General features: G+C 59.6%; 1 protein-coding gene across 1 annotated transcript; it reads right to left on the reverse strand.

The window, feature by feature from the left end:
- Positions 1-17,273: 17,273 nt before the first annotated feature.
- Positions 17,274-18,049, reverse strand: LOC117650964. Its single transcript, XM_034394640.1, has 2 exons — positions 17,797-18,049; positions 17,274-17,539 (listed from the first exon to the last, which is right to left on the reverse strand). The coding sequence occupies exons 1-2, from the start codon at positions 18,008-18,010 to the stop codon at positions 17,373-17,375; spliced, it is 381 nt and encodes a 126-aa protein (XP_034250531.1). The 5' UTR covers positions 18,011-18,049; the 3' UTR covers positions 17,274-17,372.
- Between the last annotated feature and the right edge of the window lie 1,047 nt (positions 18,050-19,096).

Consider the following 19,096-nt stretch of genomic DNA (forward strand, 5'->3'; position numbering starts at 1 on the left):
AACCGGAAGTCCGGGCACGGCTGGAGTTGTTGTTGCAAAGCGCGGCCAAGTCCGGTGCGGATTGGAAAGGGAATACTGCGAGGCCCACCGGCCAGATTGCCTGCGTGCCCCCTCCCCCCCAATCCGAGAGTCCTGGAGGGCCCAGGGTAAGGCACGACCCCCCTCGCCCCTCCCCGCCCGGCTAGAATCGCTGCCTTGCATTGTTCCTACATATATCACCCCGTGCCACTGCGGCCCCCACGCCAGCAAGCTGCATGCTCTAATTAAATTCGGGTGTTGCCTGTGTAATGCGGGTTGCCTAGCCCGGCCAAGGCCCCGGGAGGCTTGGGCTGGCTCGGCTGGGCGGGGCGGGGACACGGCGCCGCTGCTGCTTCCAAACGCATCCTGACGCCGGGATGGGGTTGGGGGCGGAGGGGCGGGGGAATTACCTCAACTTGGGGCATTAAATCAAAAAGGGGGAAAACGCGTGCGCTTAATTGTGGATGCGGACGCAGCGCGGCGGCGCAGCGGGCCTCCCTGCAAGGTGAGTGAGCGGCAGCGCTGAAAAGAAGAAGAAGAGGGAGAAGGAGAAGATGAAGAAGAAGAAGAAGAAGAAGAAGAAGAAGAAGAAGAAGAAGAGAAGAAGAGAAGAAGAAGGAAGAAAGAAGGAAGAAGAAGAAGAGAAGAAGAAGAAGAAGAAGAAGAAGAAGAAGAGAAAAGAAGAAGAGAGAAGAAGAGAGAAGAAGAGAGAAGGGAGTGGGGAGGACCGGTGAGGAGGAGGAGAGAAGAAAAGAAGAAGAAGAAGAAGAAGAAGCGGGCAGTTAACATTTGAGTGGCTGAAATCTTGCGTGAAATCGGTAGAAATCTCGTGGAATCCCGCTTCAAAATCTGGCGAAATCTCAAGAATTCTTACCAAAATCTGGTAAAATCTCGCCATGTCTCTTCTGAAGTCTCGCGAAATCTCATCCGTTCGCGCGGTTGGCGCTCCAAAGGCAGGCGCGGATCCAGACTCGAAGACGGAGGGGGTCATGCTTTGCCAACGCTTTCATTTTTGTGGTCCAGAAAACAAAGAAAGCCTTCCCGCCAGTGTGTTTCTTTTTTTTCGCACACGCTTCAGTTTTGCTGCACGGCCAAGGGGGCCGAGCCGCACCGCGCGTCGCGCCAAAGTTTGTCGGGCGCGCGTCGCCGACGAGGCGGACGAGGTCTCCAAGAAGTCCATCCCGCACTCTTAGCTGTTCATCAACTTTGCGCGAATTGCTCTGCGAAACCCATTTTCCGCTTCCGGTTCACTTAGGGCTTGGCGGGGCGGGCGGGGCGGGCGGGGCGGGGGCGGGGCGGGGCGGGGCGGGGCGGGGCGGGGCGGGGCGAAATCGCACCATTGGCGAAGGGGCCGAGGGAGCGCCTCGCGGCGGGAAGTCCATTAAGCCCCGACAGCCGAGGCGCGGCCGGCCTGGAAAAACGCGCTGCGAAAATAAACACCGAAATCACTGTCCGACGTCAACGATGTCAACGCTGCTCGAGACGGCTTGAGCGGAACGGCGAGGGCCAAGCGCCTCGCCTCGGCGAAGTGAGCGATTCCACACTCCGAGCGACAATGGACGCCGGGGCCCCGGCGGGGGTGGCAGAGGCAGAGGGAATTACCAGTCAGAGTCACCACAAAACCAACAATCCGCATCTGCACCCTCAACTGGAACTTGAGGCCTGCAGGCACTGTGCGGCGCAGAGCGGCGCTTGTCGGATGTTCTTTCTCTCTCTCTCTCACTGAGTTTGCTGTGAGTTCGGCAGCCTCTCGCGGTCCTCTCGGCGTGCAAATTTACTGGTGGCGTCTCGCTGTTTGCGCCACTGACTTCACCGACACCCGCACACGCCGGCACCCCCCCCCCCCTCTCTCTCTCTCTCTCTCTCTCGCTCTCTCTCTCTCTCTCTCCACTTCCGGCGAGCTGTGATTTCACTCCGTTTCGCCGCCACTTGGCTCCGCGTCACTGACGTGATTTGCCGCCAAGGCTGCGCGTCGCCGCGCGTCCCCGGAGGCCCCCCTCCCCCTCGCCTCTCTGTGATTGAAGCCCGCAATCACCGTGATCCGATTGCGCTAATCCAGACCGGAACTCATCAGGGCCGCGCTGCCCTTTGACCCGCCAGGGGGCTGGAAGGGCTGGACCCGGTGCCCCACCCTCTTTCCCCAGTGGCATTCGGCGCACAGTGACGTGGGCCCTCGAGTGGGCCAGAAGGCCGGCGGAGGCGGCCAAAATCCCGGACGCGTTTTGTGCTCCAGAGTCGCCAAAGGGGACTCGAATCGAACGTGTTACCCCACCAATGGATTGCTCTCCAAACGAGGAATCCATTGGGGGGTCACACGGTCGGTTCGAGCCCGTTTATAGCAACTCTGGAGCTGCGTGTTTAGAGTTTCGGCCACCTGCGCCGGTCACCCGGGCCATAGTGCGGGTGGTGGCGGGTCTTGCTGAAGCTAAATCAGCTTTCGGGGGGTGTGGTAACATTTCGGAATCCCGAGGAAACGTGTTAGTGCTGATGCGAAGTTGAGGGGCAGCGAACCTGCATCCTGCATGAATGCAGCCCGCCCGCCCCGTCCAACATCACTGTAAGTAAGCGCAGGTCTCCGGGTCTCCGTGAGGTTCGAGTAAGCAGCACACCGCGTTCCAAGTTCTCCGAAGAAGGGTTCACAGAGCATGAACGTCCCCTTCGCCAGAACGGTGGCGGGATGGTCCCGAGGGAGTGCACCGGGCCCAGCTCGGCTAGCCGAGCCGGTGTTGAGTGACAGCGAATGTGTGTGTGCGTGTTGCCGCGTCTCCAGCAGCCTCCAGCCACTGTTTGTGAAGGCGCGGGCCGAAGACGGGCCGAAGACGGGCCGAAGACGGGCCGAAGACGGGCCGAAGACGGGCCGAAGACGGGCCGAAGACGGGCCGAAGACGGGCCGAAGACGCGGGCCGAAGACAGGCCGCGACACCCAGCGGCGCGTTCCCTGGAAGCAGCGCGCTACTCTTGCATGGCAGCAGACTGATTCCGAGAGTCGTTCCCGCCGCATTGTCCCTCTCGCACTCGGGGCGTCCCGTACAGATGAGAGAGAGACAGAGCGACGGAAAGGACTCTCGGAATCAGTCTTCAGGGCAGGGCGTCGCGGCTCTCGAGGCTGGCGAGGGCGTACTGTACGTGGAGTGCGCGGTACACACTCCAAGTTCACGGAAGCGGACTCGACCACCTGTCAATGGTCAACGTCAACAAGGCTTCTTGTCCCGTCCGGCCGTCGTCGCCGTGGGTACACTGGGGCACCCTGGGGCACCCGGAGGGGAGGGCGGCCTGTGCCCTCCCTGGTACCGTGATCGACAATGGCCCGAGAACCACCGTCTTTGCCACTCACTAATTCGCACTAGGACAGTGAAACTGTTTGACACGTAATTTTGAAGCTTCCTCTCCGTGAGCAGTCACGAATGGACGACACTCCGTCCCTCCCTGTCCCGGCCACGTGATCCCCCCTCCGTCCTCCCCCTCCCGCGACGTGACTATCACGTATCGTCCTTCCTGGTAAGAGAGAGGAAAGGTGAAAGAGGGGGGGGGGTCCGGCGCCCGGACACGTCCCGAGTCTCGTCTTCGGGGAGTAGAGTTTAATCTGTCTGTGATCTAGTCCTGACGATCACAACAAGGAGGACGGGGGGCTCTGGGGACGGACCGGGACGGACACGCCAGCAGGCCGTGATTCAGGGCGCTGACTGCAGCAGGGCCTGCTTTACAGTGTGTGTGAGGCAAGCCAGTGCAGTGGGCCCTTGTTTCTGTCAAAGGAAGATTTCGGCGCGTCCTCTTTTTGCCCGGACGTCCGACTCGGGATGCAAATTATGCGACTCTAGACGAGTCTCTACAAAGGCGGGGGTGCATGCGGTTCAAAGAGGGCCTCCCCCCCCCTCTCTCTCTCACTAACTCTCTCCCCCTTCCCCTCCTCCCCCTTTCACACCACACACCCAGTTTGAGGAAAAGACCGGTGCGGCTGGCTGTTGTCAACTTGTCTCTGACTCCGCCATGCATCCTTTGGTCCTTTGGTCCTGACGCCTTTGTTGGCGATTGCATTGTCGAGGCGCGAGCCGAGTCGAGCCGAACGCCGAGCCGAGCCGAGTCGAGCCGAACGCCGAGCCGAGCTCGAGGGGACGGGGGCCGAGCCGGCCGGTGTTTTGTTTTCCCAGGAAGGGGGGGGGGGCTTCAAGCCTCGAGGGGGGCGCTGGTGGTGTTCTGAAGCCCCCCCCCCCCCACACGAACCATCATCATCGCACATGAAAGGCAGCAAAGGCAGCAGAGGCATCGCAAAATGTCGGCAAGTTGTGACGAGTTCCAGGCCCCCCTTGGGTTGGGGTAGGGTAGGGGGCCTACCAAAACGCGTCTCCCATTATAGCAGAAGGCTTTTTGTGGGAAGTTGTGAATTTGTGAAAACAGTGTCTGGCCTTCAGAGGGTGCCTGGGGTTCTTCATCGCAGAGTGGCCGCAATGACAAGAGAGCAAGACAAGTTGCGGCAAGGCCCTAAAGCAAGGAGTGCACTTTTTAAAAATTTAAAAATTTCTTGGTGTACAGTGAAAAGTACGAGTTTGCATAATTTACATGCGAAGCCGTAGACAGACAAATTGAGCAGACATTCAGCAACGCGATGAGAATGTCATCAAGCTTCCCTTTCTCCCACCCCCCGCCTCTCTCTCTCCGTTGGGCCGTATGCACCCACTGCAGGTGCGACGGGCGCACGCGTGCAGGGCATAGCACTCTCTGTCCCTCTCGCACTCACAGGGCGGCGCTGCGTAGCGCAGTGTAGAGGTGCGAGAGGGACAGTGCGACGAAGTGGTTCGTCCATCCATCCGGAAGCGATGCATCTCGCCGCCCGTCACGGCAGTGTCACGGCCCCATCCCATCCGGCGCGACGTAGTGCGACGTCCCTCCACTGCAAGCCGAGAGTCGCTCTGTCTCTCTCGCACCTATACGAGGAGCCCCATGAGTGCGAGAGAGACAGCACGTCGCCTCTCGGAGAGTCCGCCGCTTTCCTCGCCCGCCTCGTCGATGCCGGGGCACGCCGCGGCACGCGCACGAGCGTGGCCGCGCATTCGCACGCGAAAAAATAAATAATAAAAAAATGAAAAAACAAAAACGGAAACGAATTTGAGCGGAGAGTGACGCGTGCGACGCTCCTTCCGGTCGCCACGTTGAGGGCTTTATTTTGGGCGCGGCGGAGGAGGGGCTCCGAATCACCGAATTGCATTCGCGCAATGTGCAGAGTGCACTCTCGAAAAACATTGTGGTAAGTTTTTAGGCATGCATCCTCGATTTCCAAAAAATTATCCCAGCCGACCCGTCGGAGACAACGTGGCTTTGCCCTTGAGGATGCGGAGCACGGAGCACCCTGATGGACACCCACCACCACCCCCCCACCACCCCCCACCCCACCCGGGTACCTTAGTTTACCTTGAAGTATGAATGTTGATCTATCGATTATCACACACAGTGCAAGCCCACCGGCTTTTAAACGGGGTCACAGGGGTTTCGAGACCAGTCCACATGTTTCCCCCAATTGAACGTGTTTCCTTTGTGCGGCCAGCGCGGCCAGCCCGCCGCCTCGCCTCCATCGTCGAGTAAACAGCGTGCGGCGGTCGTTCGGAAAGTCTTGAAACGTAAAATGAGGAAGTGCGAGCAATCGGAGAAAACCGTAAAACGCCCCGCTCGCTACTATGCTGGCTGGGCAGTGGGCCAGACGACCGGTGGTGGGGGCGGCCAAAATTCTAGACGCGTTTTGCGAGCTGCAGCGTAGCTAAACAGGACTCAAGCCAAGCGTGCTACCGTCACACGCTTGGTTTGAGTCCTGTTTAGCGACTCCGAAGCTCAAAACGTGTCAACAGTTGGCCGCCTCCCCTGGTCTTTTGACCCACTACGTACCGGAAAGCACGGCAGCACTGCCAAACCGTGCAGAGAACTCCTCACTTCCTGGTGTGGAGTAACTATCCACATAGACCAAGGGCGGAGACTGAAAATTCCACACCTCAGCGGCGTTCTCCTCACTTGGTTTCACAGAGAGCAAACCGCTTCACTCCTCGCGAATATCAAAACGAACCATTTTCCCGGACCAAGAGAGAAACATTCAAAGCTACCCAAAGAGCGGAAAAAAACGCGTTCTGCGTCAGTCTGGAGAGTGGAAAAGTGTTGACTTTCCGTGAACAAGGCGGGAACTCGCGGCGGGGGCGGCCGACCCTCCGTGCTTGCCTTGTTTGCCAGCAGACTGATTCCGGGAGTCTTCGCTCTGTCTCTCTCGCACCTGTAGGAGACGCACCAGGAGTGCGAGAGAGACAGAGCGACGACTCCCAGCCTGCTGGAGCCTCTAGGTGTGGGCAAGTAACGCAGCCGCGGTAAATAATTGACTTCATTACCGAGTTTGGGGTAAACGCGCACACACTGTAAAATAGGTTCCCCCGCACTGTCAAACCCAGTGTGGAGGGAGAACTCCTCTCTCTTTCTGGTGCGGAGTAATTCTCCTCACTTTTGGATCCGTATCAAACACGAGACTTAAAATCAATTTGCAGCCTGAAATAGTCCGCCGAGACTCGTTTCCAGGACCGAGAGCACCAAACATTCCGAACCGTCCTGGAACCGAGTGACAAACGTCGCCAATGGCACTCGTTTCCAGGACCAAACGGCAAACTGGTTGAATTTCGCCACCCCCATCCTGGAAACGGGTGTCCTGGTACCTCAAGAACGCGCCAAATCCTGAATCTTTCAGGACCAAGTCTAACCATGCGATGTGCGGCCCGGGTTATGGGTACTCCAAATGGTACATTCATGGCACGACATACCGGCGGGCAAAACTCTAGACCGGTTCTGGCCTCCAAAGTGGCTGCATGGGGCTCGAACCGAAAGTGCAACTCCTCCTCGTTCGGTTCGAGTCCCATGCAGCGACTCTGGAGCTCATCCGGAATTCAGACCGCCTCCACCGGCCTTCTGGCCCACTGTGGGCCGCGGGAAGTCTCAAATCGACAGACAAGCACAGTGCAGCAGTGCAGCCCAGAGTCGGGCGCCTCAACTCGATGGCAAACGAGGAAACTACCCGCTTTACGATGTTTAGTCACTGCTGCTTTCACAGCCCCGCGCACGCGTGGAATTTTTATGAACTCGCGCGTCTGGCGTCGCGGCGCATGTGGCCTTGTGCCTCGCCTTGCGCGCAGCGGGGCAGCCTCGAGGACCTCGAGGGATGCTCGTCCACCCAGATAAAACATAAAACATCGAACATCTAAGAAGCAAACAATCGAAGAATTGAAGAATCGAAGAATAGTCGGGAAAATCAGAAAATCGAAAAATGAAAAAAATTAAAGAATGAAAAAGTCAAAGAATTAAAAAATTAAAGAATGAAAAAACTCAAAAAATCGCAGAATAGAAAAATTGCAGAATTGAAAAAGTAGAATAATTCAACGCAGAGTGTTGTAGTTTCGGACTCAGTCAGAATCGAGTGACTCAACTCAACCGCAATATTTTTTCAGAGGGGGCCGCCATGCCAAAGTAACGTTTACTACCACCATCATGGTCCGAAATTCGTAGCAGCAGCGAATGTAGGCCCTCTCCTGGTGTTACACATAATAAGCAGGCCTATAGCAATTGGGGGAGACAAAAACAAAGCCCCCTCGGCATGGAGGGGGGGGGGGACGCTTTTCTCCCTCCCGCCCCCTCCCGTCCCTCTCCCGCCCCCTCCCGTCCCCCTCCCGTCCCCCTCCCGAGCATGATGACTTTGATGAAGCAGGGCTGTCGTTTACGCCTGAAACAACAACGCGAGGGACCCCCGGGGAGATGAAGAAGGAGGGGACTGGCTGTCTGGTGCCTCTGTGTGTGTGTGTGTCTTTACGTGTGTGTCTGTGCGAGTATTGTGTGTGTAAGAGTGTGAAATGTGTGTGTGGGTCCGCAGTATACATCGCGTCCCCACGCCGTTGTGAGAACTCGAAATTTGAAATCGTCTTCCCGCGCCCCGGTGATGGCAGTGGAGGACTGGGGAGGCGCGATCCCGGCGCGTCGACCGTCGTGGACCGGCACCGTAGATTTACAAATCTCTCGTCGCGTGCGGGCGTGGGACGCGGCTCCCCGGCGGCGGGACAGCACCGGGAGTCGCTTTCGTCGCTCTGCCTCTCTCGCACGCGTGGGGCGTCCCCTACAGGTGCGAGAGAGACGGAGCGACCTGCAGGGGGCGGATGAGCAGTGTGACTATCGCTCCACCTCGACGGCGCGGCGGGGGCGCTGCGGGGGCGCGGCGGGGGCCGGGCATGCCCCTCGCCATGTGTGGGATGGCACGGGATCCGAATTTATGTTTCCGGTGCGTTTCCTTGCCTTCAGTTTTAAAACTCGTTACGCTTCCACGTACTGCACTACTCGCTCTGTACCTGACTCACGTAGTCTTCTTCAAAATGCAACCCCCCGCCCCTCTTTCCTCCTCCCCCCCCCCCTCTCTCTCTCTCTCTCTCTCTCTCTCTCTCTCTCTCTCTCTCTCTCTCTCTCTCTCTCTCTCTCTCTCTCTCTCCCCCCTCTCTCTCTTCCCTCCCCCCCAAAAGGCACCCTCGTTTGCTTGTCTGTCTCCGTCCGTCCGTCGGGCCCAATGGCATGCATCGCGTTATATTTATCCCGAGTCATAACAAGCGCGCGCCGTGTTCTGAATGACTGCGGCGCGAACGGCACTCTCGTGGCTCTCATTGGTGCGTCGAGGTGACAGTGGCGTGGCCCCTCGCTCGCAGCGCCTCGCGCGGTCATTTGTGCAAACACGTTCGGGTTTCGGGTTTGTTTGTATTTCCGAGATCTTGCGTCATTGTGGGTGGCGCGAAGTGTGCGCGGGCCGTGACAGAGATACTCCGCGGTCCATTCAGCAAAGTTGGCGCGAAAACGGTATAAAAGCCTTCGGAATGGAGACGTTGAAGACGCTGGACAAAAGAGGGGGGGGGCTCCCTCCAGGGGACGGGCCGGATGCGCCACGGGGTGTGTTCCTGGAGAAATGTACAATGTTTGGCCCACACGCCTCTCCGCCGTGGAGGTCGTCCCGAGGGTCGACCAGACACTGCACTGCAAGGCTGTGCAAGACGAGACTGGCCCGGACCCCCTACCCCGGCAGTCTGGCCTGGCCGGCCTGGCCCTGGCAGCTGGGAATGAGGATGGACTGGACAACAACGACTATCAGCAAAAAAGGGCCTCCCAGGAAACGACTGCTGTCGCCCTGTCGCGCGCTGCCCTCGTCTTGTCCAGGAGCACTGGAACTTCGCTCCAGGAACGGCCAAACTTTTCCAGGAAGTTTACAACTTCGCTCCGGATGGGGCCAAACTTCTCCAGGAAGACTGGAGCTCTGCTCCAGGAGCGGCCAAACTCCAAGAAGACTGGATCTTCACTCCAGGATTGGCCGAACTTCTCCAGGAGCACTAGAACTTCACTTCAGCAGTGGCTAAACTTCTCCAGGGGGACTGGAACTTCGCTCCAGCAGCGGCAAAACTTCTCCAGGAGAACCCCAATTTCCCTCCGGCAGGAGGCCAAAGGGAGTGACGTCATCTCGGTGATGCAAATCGCGCTGCTCCCTCCACTTCATTTCGCCCGAGGTTCCCTCTCCGATTTTCTGCAGGTCCTCCACTGTAATTGCAGCCGAGCGGCCAACGCCCCGCGTCTCCAAATATTTACCCGACGCTCGGAAAAGTGACGATGCAATTTGGCACGCAGCGCCGCGGCCCTCCAAGGCAACAGATGCCGAGGGCAGACGCAGCCATCGCAGCCAGCGCAGCGTCCCCGAAATGAAACAAAAGTTGAACCTTCGTCCCTCTCCAGTCCTCTCCAGTCACTCCGGTCCACTGGAGTGCCACCGGCATACAGGACATGAGCCCCGTCCCGTTTGAGCCCCGATGGTCTGAGCCCCGACCTGAGCCCCAACCTGAGCCCGGGTTGAGCCCCGACTTGAGCCCCGACCCAAGCCCCAATTTTCAGAGCCCGGATTGAGCCCCGACCTGAGCCCCGTTTGAGCCCCATTTGAGCCCCATTTGAGCCCCGCGACCTAAAATCACGCATTTTGGCATGATTCATTGCCACGGGGCTCAAGTGGGGCTCAAATGGGGCTCAAACGGGGCTCAGGTCGGGGCTCAATCCGGGCTCTGAAAATTGGGGCTTGGGTCGGGGCTCAAGTCGGGGCTCAACCCGGGCTCAGGTTGGGGCTCAGGTCGGGGCTCAGACCATCGGGGCTCAAACGGGACGGGGCTCATGTCCTGTATGCCGTGCCACTCCCCTTTGACGAATCGCTCTGGAGGGTCCGCGTTCGGACCACCTCACCAGCGGCCTGCGGAGAGTCGTTTTCGTCGCTCTGTCTCTCTCGCACCTACGAGGGACGCCGCATGAGTGCGAGAGAGACAGAGCGACGAAACCGGCTCTTAGTCTGCAGGCACTGTGCCAACAACTGTTGCAAGGGCCACGCGGCCGAGCAGTGAACCATCGCCACGAAAATGACGAAAAGCGACGGGCCACGTCACCACTTTGGATATTTTCACCTTCACCACAACATGGTGAATCTTTCTCTGTAAGACACTGAGTGCGGCTCGAGGGGCTCGACGGGGGGCGCAGGACACCGCGCGCACCAAACAACACTCTCCTGCACCTTCTGCTGGACCCCCTCCTCAGTTTCTCGGGGAAACGTGGAATAACACGGGGCGAGGACGCGGCGACGCGACGGGTGACATGCTCCATATCGCGGTGGAGCTCTAGCCTGTTTTGGGGACGAGCGTCCTGGCGTCCCGGCAGACTGATTCCGAGAGTCGTTCTCGTCGCTCTGTCTCTCTCGCACTCATGGGGCGTCCGGCACAGGTGCGAGAGAGACAGACGGGATCAGTCTGCTGCGCGTTGTTATGAAAACAGTGGAGCACTGAACCGTCGTCGCAGAGACACTCATCCGAATAAAAAGGCGGACCCGGATTAGATGCGAGACGGCCCCACGGTCCTACACTGCGCAGTGCTCTCCCGGAGGCGATTGTGTTTTTATTGTTTCCGTTTTTTGACGCGCGTGTCTGGAGACTGCGCGTCCGCCTCGTGTGTTTCCAGGCGGCCTGCCTGCCAGCTTGCCTGCCTGCCAGCTTGCCTGCCTGCCAGCTTGCCAGGCGGGCTGGACCAACATTTATCGAACAAACAATGCGGGCGCTCGAGAGACTCGAGAGACTCGAGAGGTACTTAGCGCGAACCGAAGGGAGGGAAGGCCGAAGGGCGGAAGACTCTCGGAGACTCCGCGGCGACGCGACGCGACGCACTGCCTGCCTCCAAATCCCTCAATCATGCGACGCGGCGCGAGGGGCGTGGAGGGAGGGATGCAAAGTCCTTGAAATAAATGGATCGGCTGGTGGCGGCGCGGCGAAGGACAGCGCACAGTGGGCCAGAAGACCGGCCGGCCGGCGCAGGCGGCCAAAGGGACTCTGGGACTCGAACCAAACGTGTGACCCCACCAATAATGGCTTCCTATTTCGGAGAGCAATCCATTGGTGGGTTCACACGTTCGGTTCGAGTCCAGTTTAGCGACTATGGGAGCTCAAAACGCGTCCGGGACTTTGAGCGGCTTCACCGGTGGCCACCGTGCGGCGGGAAGGGCTCCAAGGCCGCGTCCTACCTCGGAATGGCCGACGAGGCACACCGCGGCTGTCCCTCGCAGCCCTCGCAGTTCTCACGTCGCGACCACACGCACTCGCGCACTCGGTGTCTCGTTGCGAGCGACGCGTCGCTGCACTGCAAACACATTGAGATTGGAGCCTGGAGCACGTCTGGAGCCGAGCGTGAGTTTTCCAGTGTGAGCAGCTGCCTGGAGAGTGGATAGCGGAACCGCTGGACAGGACAGGCGTCGCCCAGCCCTTGAGGACCGAGGTCTGTGTGAGGCTCATTTTTCGGGCCTGCTTATCGCGGCCGCCATCTTGTCCCCCGCCGGCCGACACACTGATAACTTGCTCCGGCGGCGTCCGGGGCAGCAGCACCCCGCTGCACCCCATGACGGCCACGGCCGTGCACGGCGGCCCCACGCAGCCGGCCCCGCTCTGTCTCTCTCGCACCTTGGCGGGACGCCCCATGAGTGCGACAGAGACAGAGCGACGACTCTCGGAATGAGTCTGCTGGTCGAGCGAGCGGAGGCCCTGCAGCCGGTGTGACACGCCAGATGGATGGCGGTGCAGGGTAGGCCCTTGCTGGGGACGCTAGATTCCGACAGTCTCTTTCGTCGCTCTGTCTCTCTCGCAGCTACAGGGACCGCCATGAGTGCGAGAAAGACAGAGCGACGAAACCGGCCCTCGGAATCAGTCCACAGGCCCCGGGCGGGCCCTGGGTTAGTCCCTGGACCGACTGACGTAACCCAAACACCCTCCCGGCGCCTCCCTGCTTGGCCCCCTGCAGCCAGCCCCGCAGCCGAGACAGGGACCGCCCTTAAAGGCCCTGCTACAAAGACAGACAGACAGACAGACAGACAGACAGACAGACAGACAGACAGACAGAGAGCAACGCACGGGGAAATAGAGCGACACACAACCTTGTGTAATGTCCGGCGAGACATAAGGAGAAGTTGTGCCTCCTCCCTTTCTCTGTCCCCCGCTCTCCCCACGGTCCGTTTTCCTATTCCAGCGTTCGCTGCCGGGGCCCTCTCGGACCCTTGCAAGGGCCGGTCGAGTGGGATAGGCCCCAGATAAGGCCCCCCCCCTCTCTTTTATTTTACCAGCGTGCCCGGCGACGCCGTCCACCGCCAAGCATTCAATGGGCGGCAAGCCGATCCCGCCCTCTGCAGACTCATTCCGAGAGTCCTTTTCGTCGCTCTGACCCTCTCGCACTCTCGGGGCATCCTCGTGTGCGAGAGGGACAGCGACTCTCTGAATCAGCCAGCTGCAGGGCTTGGTCGGCCCGGCCATCGCCTGGGCAGCAAGTGTGCACCCGGCAAGGACCGGGGAAGCGCTATGCTGGTCTAAAGTCCCACCTGTACCCCGTTCTAGAAAGGTGGGTGGCTTTGGTCTTCATTTATTTTCCAGTGTGACTCTGACACCGTTAGAGGTGTACGCCCTTTCCCCTCCGGCAACTGACCGCCCACTGACCGCCCACTGACCGCCCCAAACCTCAAACCGCCCCCGTCCGGCGGCGCGGCGCGGCACGCCACGCCACGGCACAAAGGACAACGGGAGAAAATGGGGCCGCGATGGCCCGCTCCGTATGCATGGCATAAAATTACAATTTTCATACATCCGGCACGACGGCGGCCGCTCCACCGTGCGCACGGCCTTGGCAGCCTCGGCCACCCGCACTGTCCAGAGACGGCGCAAGACTCAATCATTATCTGGGAATGGAAAAGGGAATTCACAGACAGCCGCGAAAATAGAAACACGACTAAAAATTGAAGGGTGAGAATTTTGTGACCCATTCCCTCCCCTAGCAGTGTAGCCGGGGCTTTCCGATGCACAGATTGCTGGTGGAAATCAGGCTGCGGGGATAAGGCACGCAGCTTATCGCCGAACGGACCGGACGGGCGGGCAGCGATAAGACGCGCACCTGACACTGTAAGTCCTTCCCGCTTGTGATTGCTTGTGATTGCTTTTGATTGCACCTGTCCGCGGCACAGACAGGTGGCTGCCACTTACACTGGGGTAGCGCGAACGAACTCCACCCCCGGCCAGCTCCGACCTAGACTTCTCTTGCATCGCCATTTTTGTTTTCTCTGACTTGTCCTCGGGTTTGTCCGAACTGTCTCCAGGAAAGAGGAGAGGGTACTGTTCGTAGGCCTCGGCCAGCCACCCCCGCCGCCGGCCGCGGTCATGCTCGCGTGCCAGGCCGCGAGGGTCACTGAGCCTGCCGCCTGCAGACTCATTCCGAGAGTCGTTTTCGTCGCTCTGTTTCTCTCACGCCCATACGGGACGCCCCATGAGTGCGACAGAGTCAGAGCGGCGAAAACGACTCTCGGAATCAGTCCGCTGGCGCCCCAACGCCTTTGGCGCCTCTCGCAATCAAATGAACAGAACAGCCCCCGGGCCAATCAGCGTCCATTGTCTAGATGTGGAGCTCCCCTCCCCTCCCCCCCTCCCCTCCCCCTCCTTCCCCTCTTTGCACCCCCTCTGTCCGCGGCGTGAGACCCCACTCCGCACAACGCCTTGCGCGTCAGCCCAATCCGCACTCCATCAGATCTCCCTTCCATTTGATACAGCGTCGAAATGCAATTTCCAAAACATCATCGGAACCAGCTTCTTCCTTTGCCTACGCGCCTGGCCTGGGCCGGTTGCCTGCCAAGCTCCAGTATCGGACAGGAGCATCGCGAAGGAGAGGATCCGTGAAGGTGCTTTACGGTGCAGTGCCGAGGCGGGAAAAACTGGGAAAGCCCTCCACTCGCCGCGAAGGGCGCTATGCGTTATCCGATTCCATGTGAGGGGAACAACCGTTGTCCCGTGGTCGTCGCAGGTGTGAGGCGGGGTGGGGCGGGGCGGGGCGCGTCCCCCTGTCAACGGTACGCCCGTGACACTCACGCCCAAGCGCGGTTTAAAGTAATCCCAGAGAGTGGGGGGAGGAGGTTCATCGAGGTGGAAAGGCGGGCAGAGCTGGCGAAAGGACAACTTTCATTTCAATCACGCTTTGAATAATTTCTCCAGTTTGACGTCAAATCCGTTGAATGGCAGTGGGAGACGCGCGCGGGAGTTTCGCGGATGGGGCATCCCTTGCCCTGTCGTTTCGTCAGTTCGTTGGCGGTCTTGTCTTGGCAGTGTGGGAGGGAGCGGTCAATGCCTCGGCGCCTCCAGCCACTGAGCCTCGCTGAGCCTACACTGTGAGGTCGTCGCGGAGTGCACACTGTGAGTGCACGCGTGCACGCGGTCAGTGCCGTCAGCCCGTCAGTGGGACAGAGACAGGTGTTATCCCCGTCCCGGTGCGCTCACACACACACACACACACACACACACACACACACACAAAGAGTGTCGACGCGCCATGCGAAAAGTCTCTGACTCTGACGCACTGTGGCCATGGCCGGCCAAGGCATGGACTCGTGTGACTCGATCGCTTCCCAGAATAGAAGCGAGGTGAGGCGTCGAAAGACATCGAAGAGCCCGGAGTCGGGGACCGCTGTCGCCTGCACTGTGTGTGAGGTAATCCGGGCGGACCCGACCCTGGACTCGTAACGGCATCATCGTCGACATCGACGTGGGCCCGGTGGAGGGCGTGAGCGCGACGCGGGCATTGCACTGACGAAGAGGCGTGACATGGGGCCCTTCATGAAGCGCACGGGCCCCTACGAACTCTATCGACGCGTTTTGAGCACCAGAGCCGCCCGATGGAACTCGAACCGAGCGTGTGACCGCACCAATGGAGTCCTCGAGCAATCCATTGGTGTCACACGTTCGGTTCGAGTCCCATTTAGCGACTCTGGAGCTCAAAACGCGTCCAGAGTTTTGGCCGCCTCCATCGGTCTTCTAGCCCACTTCTGGTGCACTAAGCGCTGGTTCTATAGTGCCCAGTCCGAAGGGGCACCCGTAGACGCCCCTGCAACGCCTTGATGCACTCCGTGATGTCGAACCGCCGTCGCCGCGCTGCCGCGCTCCACTCCAAGCGGTGCCATGACGGACACACGGCGCGGCGCGCTTCTCCGCCATCGACGCCCCCATCAAGGCCGTTACTACGGCCGTTAGCTCCCACCTTACGTGTAAACCAACTCTCTGTCTTTCATTCCAGGCGGAGAGGCGAGGCAGCCGCAGGGCTCTGGAGGGTCACGAGCCGCATCCGGACTGTACAGCTGAACCATCGCAGCAATCCCAGCAGTGTGTACACAAACGGCGCTTTGTAGGCGAAGACGAATGTCTTCCAGGAAGCGATTTGTAAATCCGCACGCCTCTGTGCGCGCTGGCTGCGCTGGCTGCGCTGGCTCGAGCAGCAGTGTGCCAGCCAGAGCTCGCTGCGGTTCCCGTATTTGTTCAAGTTTGGAATTGGGTGTTAATGTGGCTAAGGTAAACGCCGCGGGGGGTAAAACCTGGCTGGCGCTGAGGCTGGCGCCGCTCCCCCGCTCCACCACCGCGAGGCGCTGTTCCCTGATGAATTCTTCTCTTTCGCTCCCTTCCGTCCCGCTCTCCGCAGCAGCTTTTCCCACAGGCTCTTCCTCTTCCCACAGGCTCTCCCCGCAGGCCCTCCCCACAGTCCCTCCCCACAGGCTCTCCCCACAAGGTCTCCCCACAGGCTCTCCCCACAAGCTCTCCCGGTCTCTCCACAGACTCTCCCCACAATTTATCCCCACAGGCTCTCCCACAGGCGCACGCCGCCAACGCTCCGCCGGATGGTTCGGCAACTTTTCGGCGCTTTCTGCCTGCAAGCCTCGCAAGCGCGCAGAGGGTGAAGCCCCCTCGACGCCTCGCAGTGTAGTAGCGTCTGGTAGCGTCGGGCTCCGCCAAGGCTCCGTCAACTACACGGTCATTATCACGCCGGAAGTTGGCGCCACCATTCCGCGGTGTTCGCGGTGGGCCTCGCTGTTGAAGCTTCCCCCGGCCTGCGCCTTGCAGATAGGCAGCCCGATGCAGTGCTGCGTGGAGTACTTAGCACAATGCCACTGCGGCCACACTGCAAGCCCCCCCCCCCCTTTTCCAGCGTATCGCGCCACACAATTACGCCGTGAAGCGCGTCTCGCGGCCCTTATTTGCTCCTGGCTCGACGAATGCCCCGCGCCTCCCGTCCCGACGGCAGGCTGATTTCGTCGCTCTGTCTCTCTCGCACTCACAGGGACGCCCCATGACTGTGTGTGCGCACCGTGCGCGCCGACCCCCACAACGACACGCCCAGTACGTACTACGCGTTGCATTGCACTGTAGAATTTGCGCAGCAGAAAAGGAAAACAACTCAAGGTACATACCGAACCGAGCTGAGAAATAGGCTATATTTGAATATCCACCCCGATACAAAACTGGGGGCTATTCGATTCCTTTTCCCGCAGACTGACTTTACCTTGGATTTGGTTGACGCTAGCGTTAGTGTAGAGTAGGGGATGACGAAAAAGACGACCAAAGCGAGAATAAATAAAGATTGCTCTAATTATCATGAACCATAAACAACAAATACTGCAGTGTTACCAGCACACTGCACCATACTAAGACACTACATACTAGGTAAAAAATATACTATGTTTCTCTAAGTATTTTATAAACTGTGAAAAAATTCAACAAGAACAACAAACAACAAAAAAATTAAAAAAGAAAACACCATGTAAAATATGGAAAAATATTTGCAGTGTTACCAACACACTACATCATATAACATAACGAGGTAAAAAATATATGTACTGTGTTCCTCTAAGTATTTTAAACTGTGGAAAAATTCAACAGGAGCACAAAAAACAAAACATTTAAAACACCACGTAAAATATGGAAAAATCTTTTCATCGCATGGCTTCACTCGAGCTCGACGCCCCGCTGCCGGCACATGCAGCGCACCAGCTCCAGCAGCTTGGCCGTGGCGTCCCGCTCGACGCCGGGCCGCAGCAGCACGGCCACCACCTCCAGGCTGAAGTGCAGGTCGCGGAGGTGGCAGTGGAGCGCGTCCACGGGGTCGTCCGGTGCTGCGTGCAGGCAAGGCTCCATTAGGACGAAACACGCGGTGGATTTGCCAGGATCCCGGGCGCGTTTCGAGCTCCGGAGTCGCTGAATGCGACTCGAACCGAACGTGTGACCCCACCAATGGATTGCTCCCCGAATGAGGAATCCATTGGTGGGGTCACACGTTCGATTCGAGTCCCATTCAGCGACTCTGGAGCTCAAAACGCGTCTAGAATTTGGGCCGCCTGCGCATCCACTGCGCGGACCGGAGCGGACTCACCTTGGCTCGGTGGGTGGTGCAGCACGACGCTGCTCCTCTTGTCGTCGTCCGGGATGGCGCGCTTCTCCAGCACGTCCGCGGCCCACGAGTCGCAGCACAGCCCCAGGAACATGAACTTGAGGGCGGTGGCGGCGTCCGTCTGCCGCAGCGCCGCGTCGATCTGGTGGGCCAGCAGCGCGATGTCGCGGTACATGTCGTCGACGTCCAGCTGCATGGCGAGGTGCGGGTGGCTCTCGGGGCGGCTGGGTGGTGGCAGACCTGCACTCAAGACTGACTGAACCGCCGCACTCACGCTGGCCCGATTCCGCCCGGAATCTTCTGTCACACGAGAGCATCCAGCAACAGCACCACGCTTTGCAAACAAAAAAAAAGGGAATGGGGTGATGCCACGCGCCATCTACGCAAATGACACCCGATCAGACTCACCTCTCGCGCTGAGACGTGCGCGACGCGTCCCAGACGATGTCAACATGGCATATTTTTTGCAAAAGGTGGGAGCCGACTTCAAGCGGGACCACGCACGGTCAGCAGGGCCCGCGCCGTGCGTGCGTGACTCGAACACGCCGCGACACGCCGCGTGTCCGAGGGTCCGCGTTGTCCGAGGGTCCGCGTTGTCCGAGGGTCCGCGTTGTCCGAGGGTCCGCGTTGTCCGAGGGTCCGCGTTGTCCGAGGGTCCGCGTTGTCCGAGGGTCCGCGTTGTCCGAGGGTCCGCGTTGTCCGAGGGTCCGCGTTGTCCGAGGGTCCGCGTTGTCCGAGGGTCCGCGTTGTCCGCGGTCTCGAAATAAGCCGCGCGGCCACCAGAAGTGATATATCGCGGCCATAAAGCCGGGCCGGCCGTAAAAGTGACCGTTCTACACTCGACGCGTTATTCGTTATTACGTAACACGTTATGCCGAGCACGTACACCCTTAATTACCGCACTGCCGGGCGGGGCGGGGCGCCACCTGTGCCAACGAACGCTTAGCGACGGCTCTCTAGTTTTATTGTTCCGGCTGTTTGTTTTACGGTGGTGGCGTGGGGCGCACGGGGCGCACGGGGCGCACGGGGCTCGCCACTGCGCTCCGCGCACCCCTTCCTGGACCGGTACTGCTTGCGGTGGAGCGGTGCGGCCTGCCATTGACTGCGAACGGCCGCAGGACGAACGAAGCGCTTCTTTTTCGAGTGTAGACGGAGAATTGGCGGGTCGGGGGCCGTGGGGCCGTAGTGCCTTTAGATGCACTTTCCCCACGCACCGCGAGCAGCCGAGCCACCCCTCTGCCACGCCCCGCGTTGGGCCCCAAGCCCCGTGCACAGCCCCTCC

Source organism: Thrips palmi, unplaced genomic scaffold, assembly GCF_012932325.1.
Source record: "Thrips palmi isolate BJ-2018 unplaced genomic scaffold, TpBJ-2018v1 HiC_scaffold_5, whole genome shotgun sequence".
Taxonomy (NCBI): domain Eukaryota; kingdom Metazoa; phylum Arthropoda; class Insecta; order Thysanoptera; family Thripidae; genus Thrips; species Thrips palmi.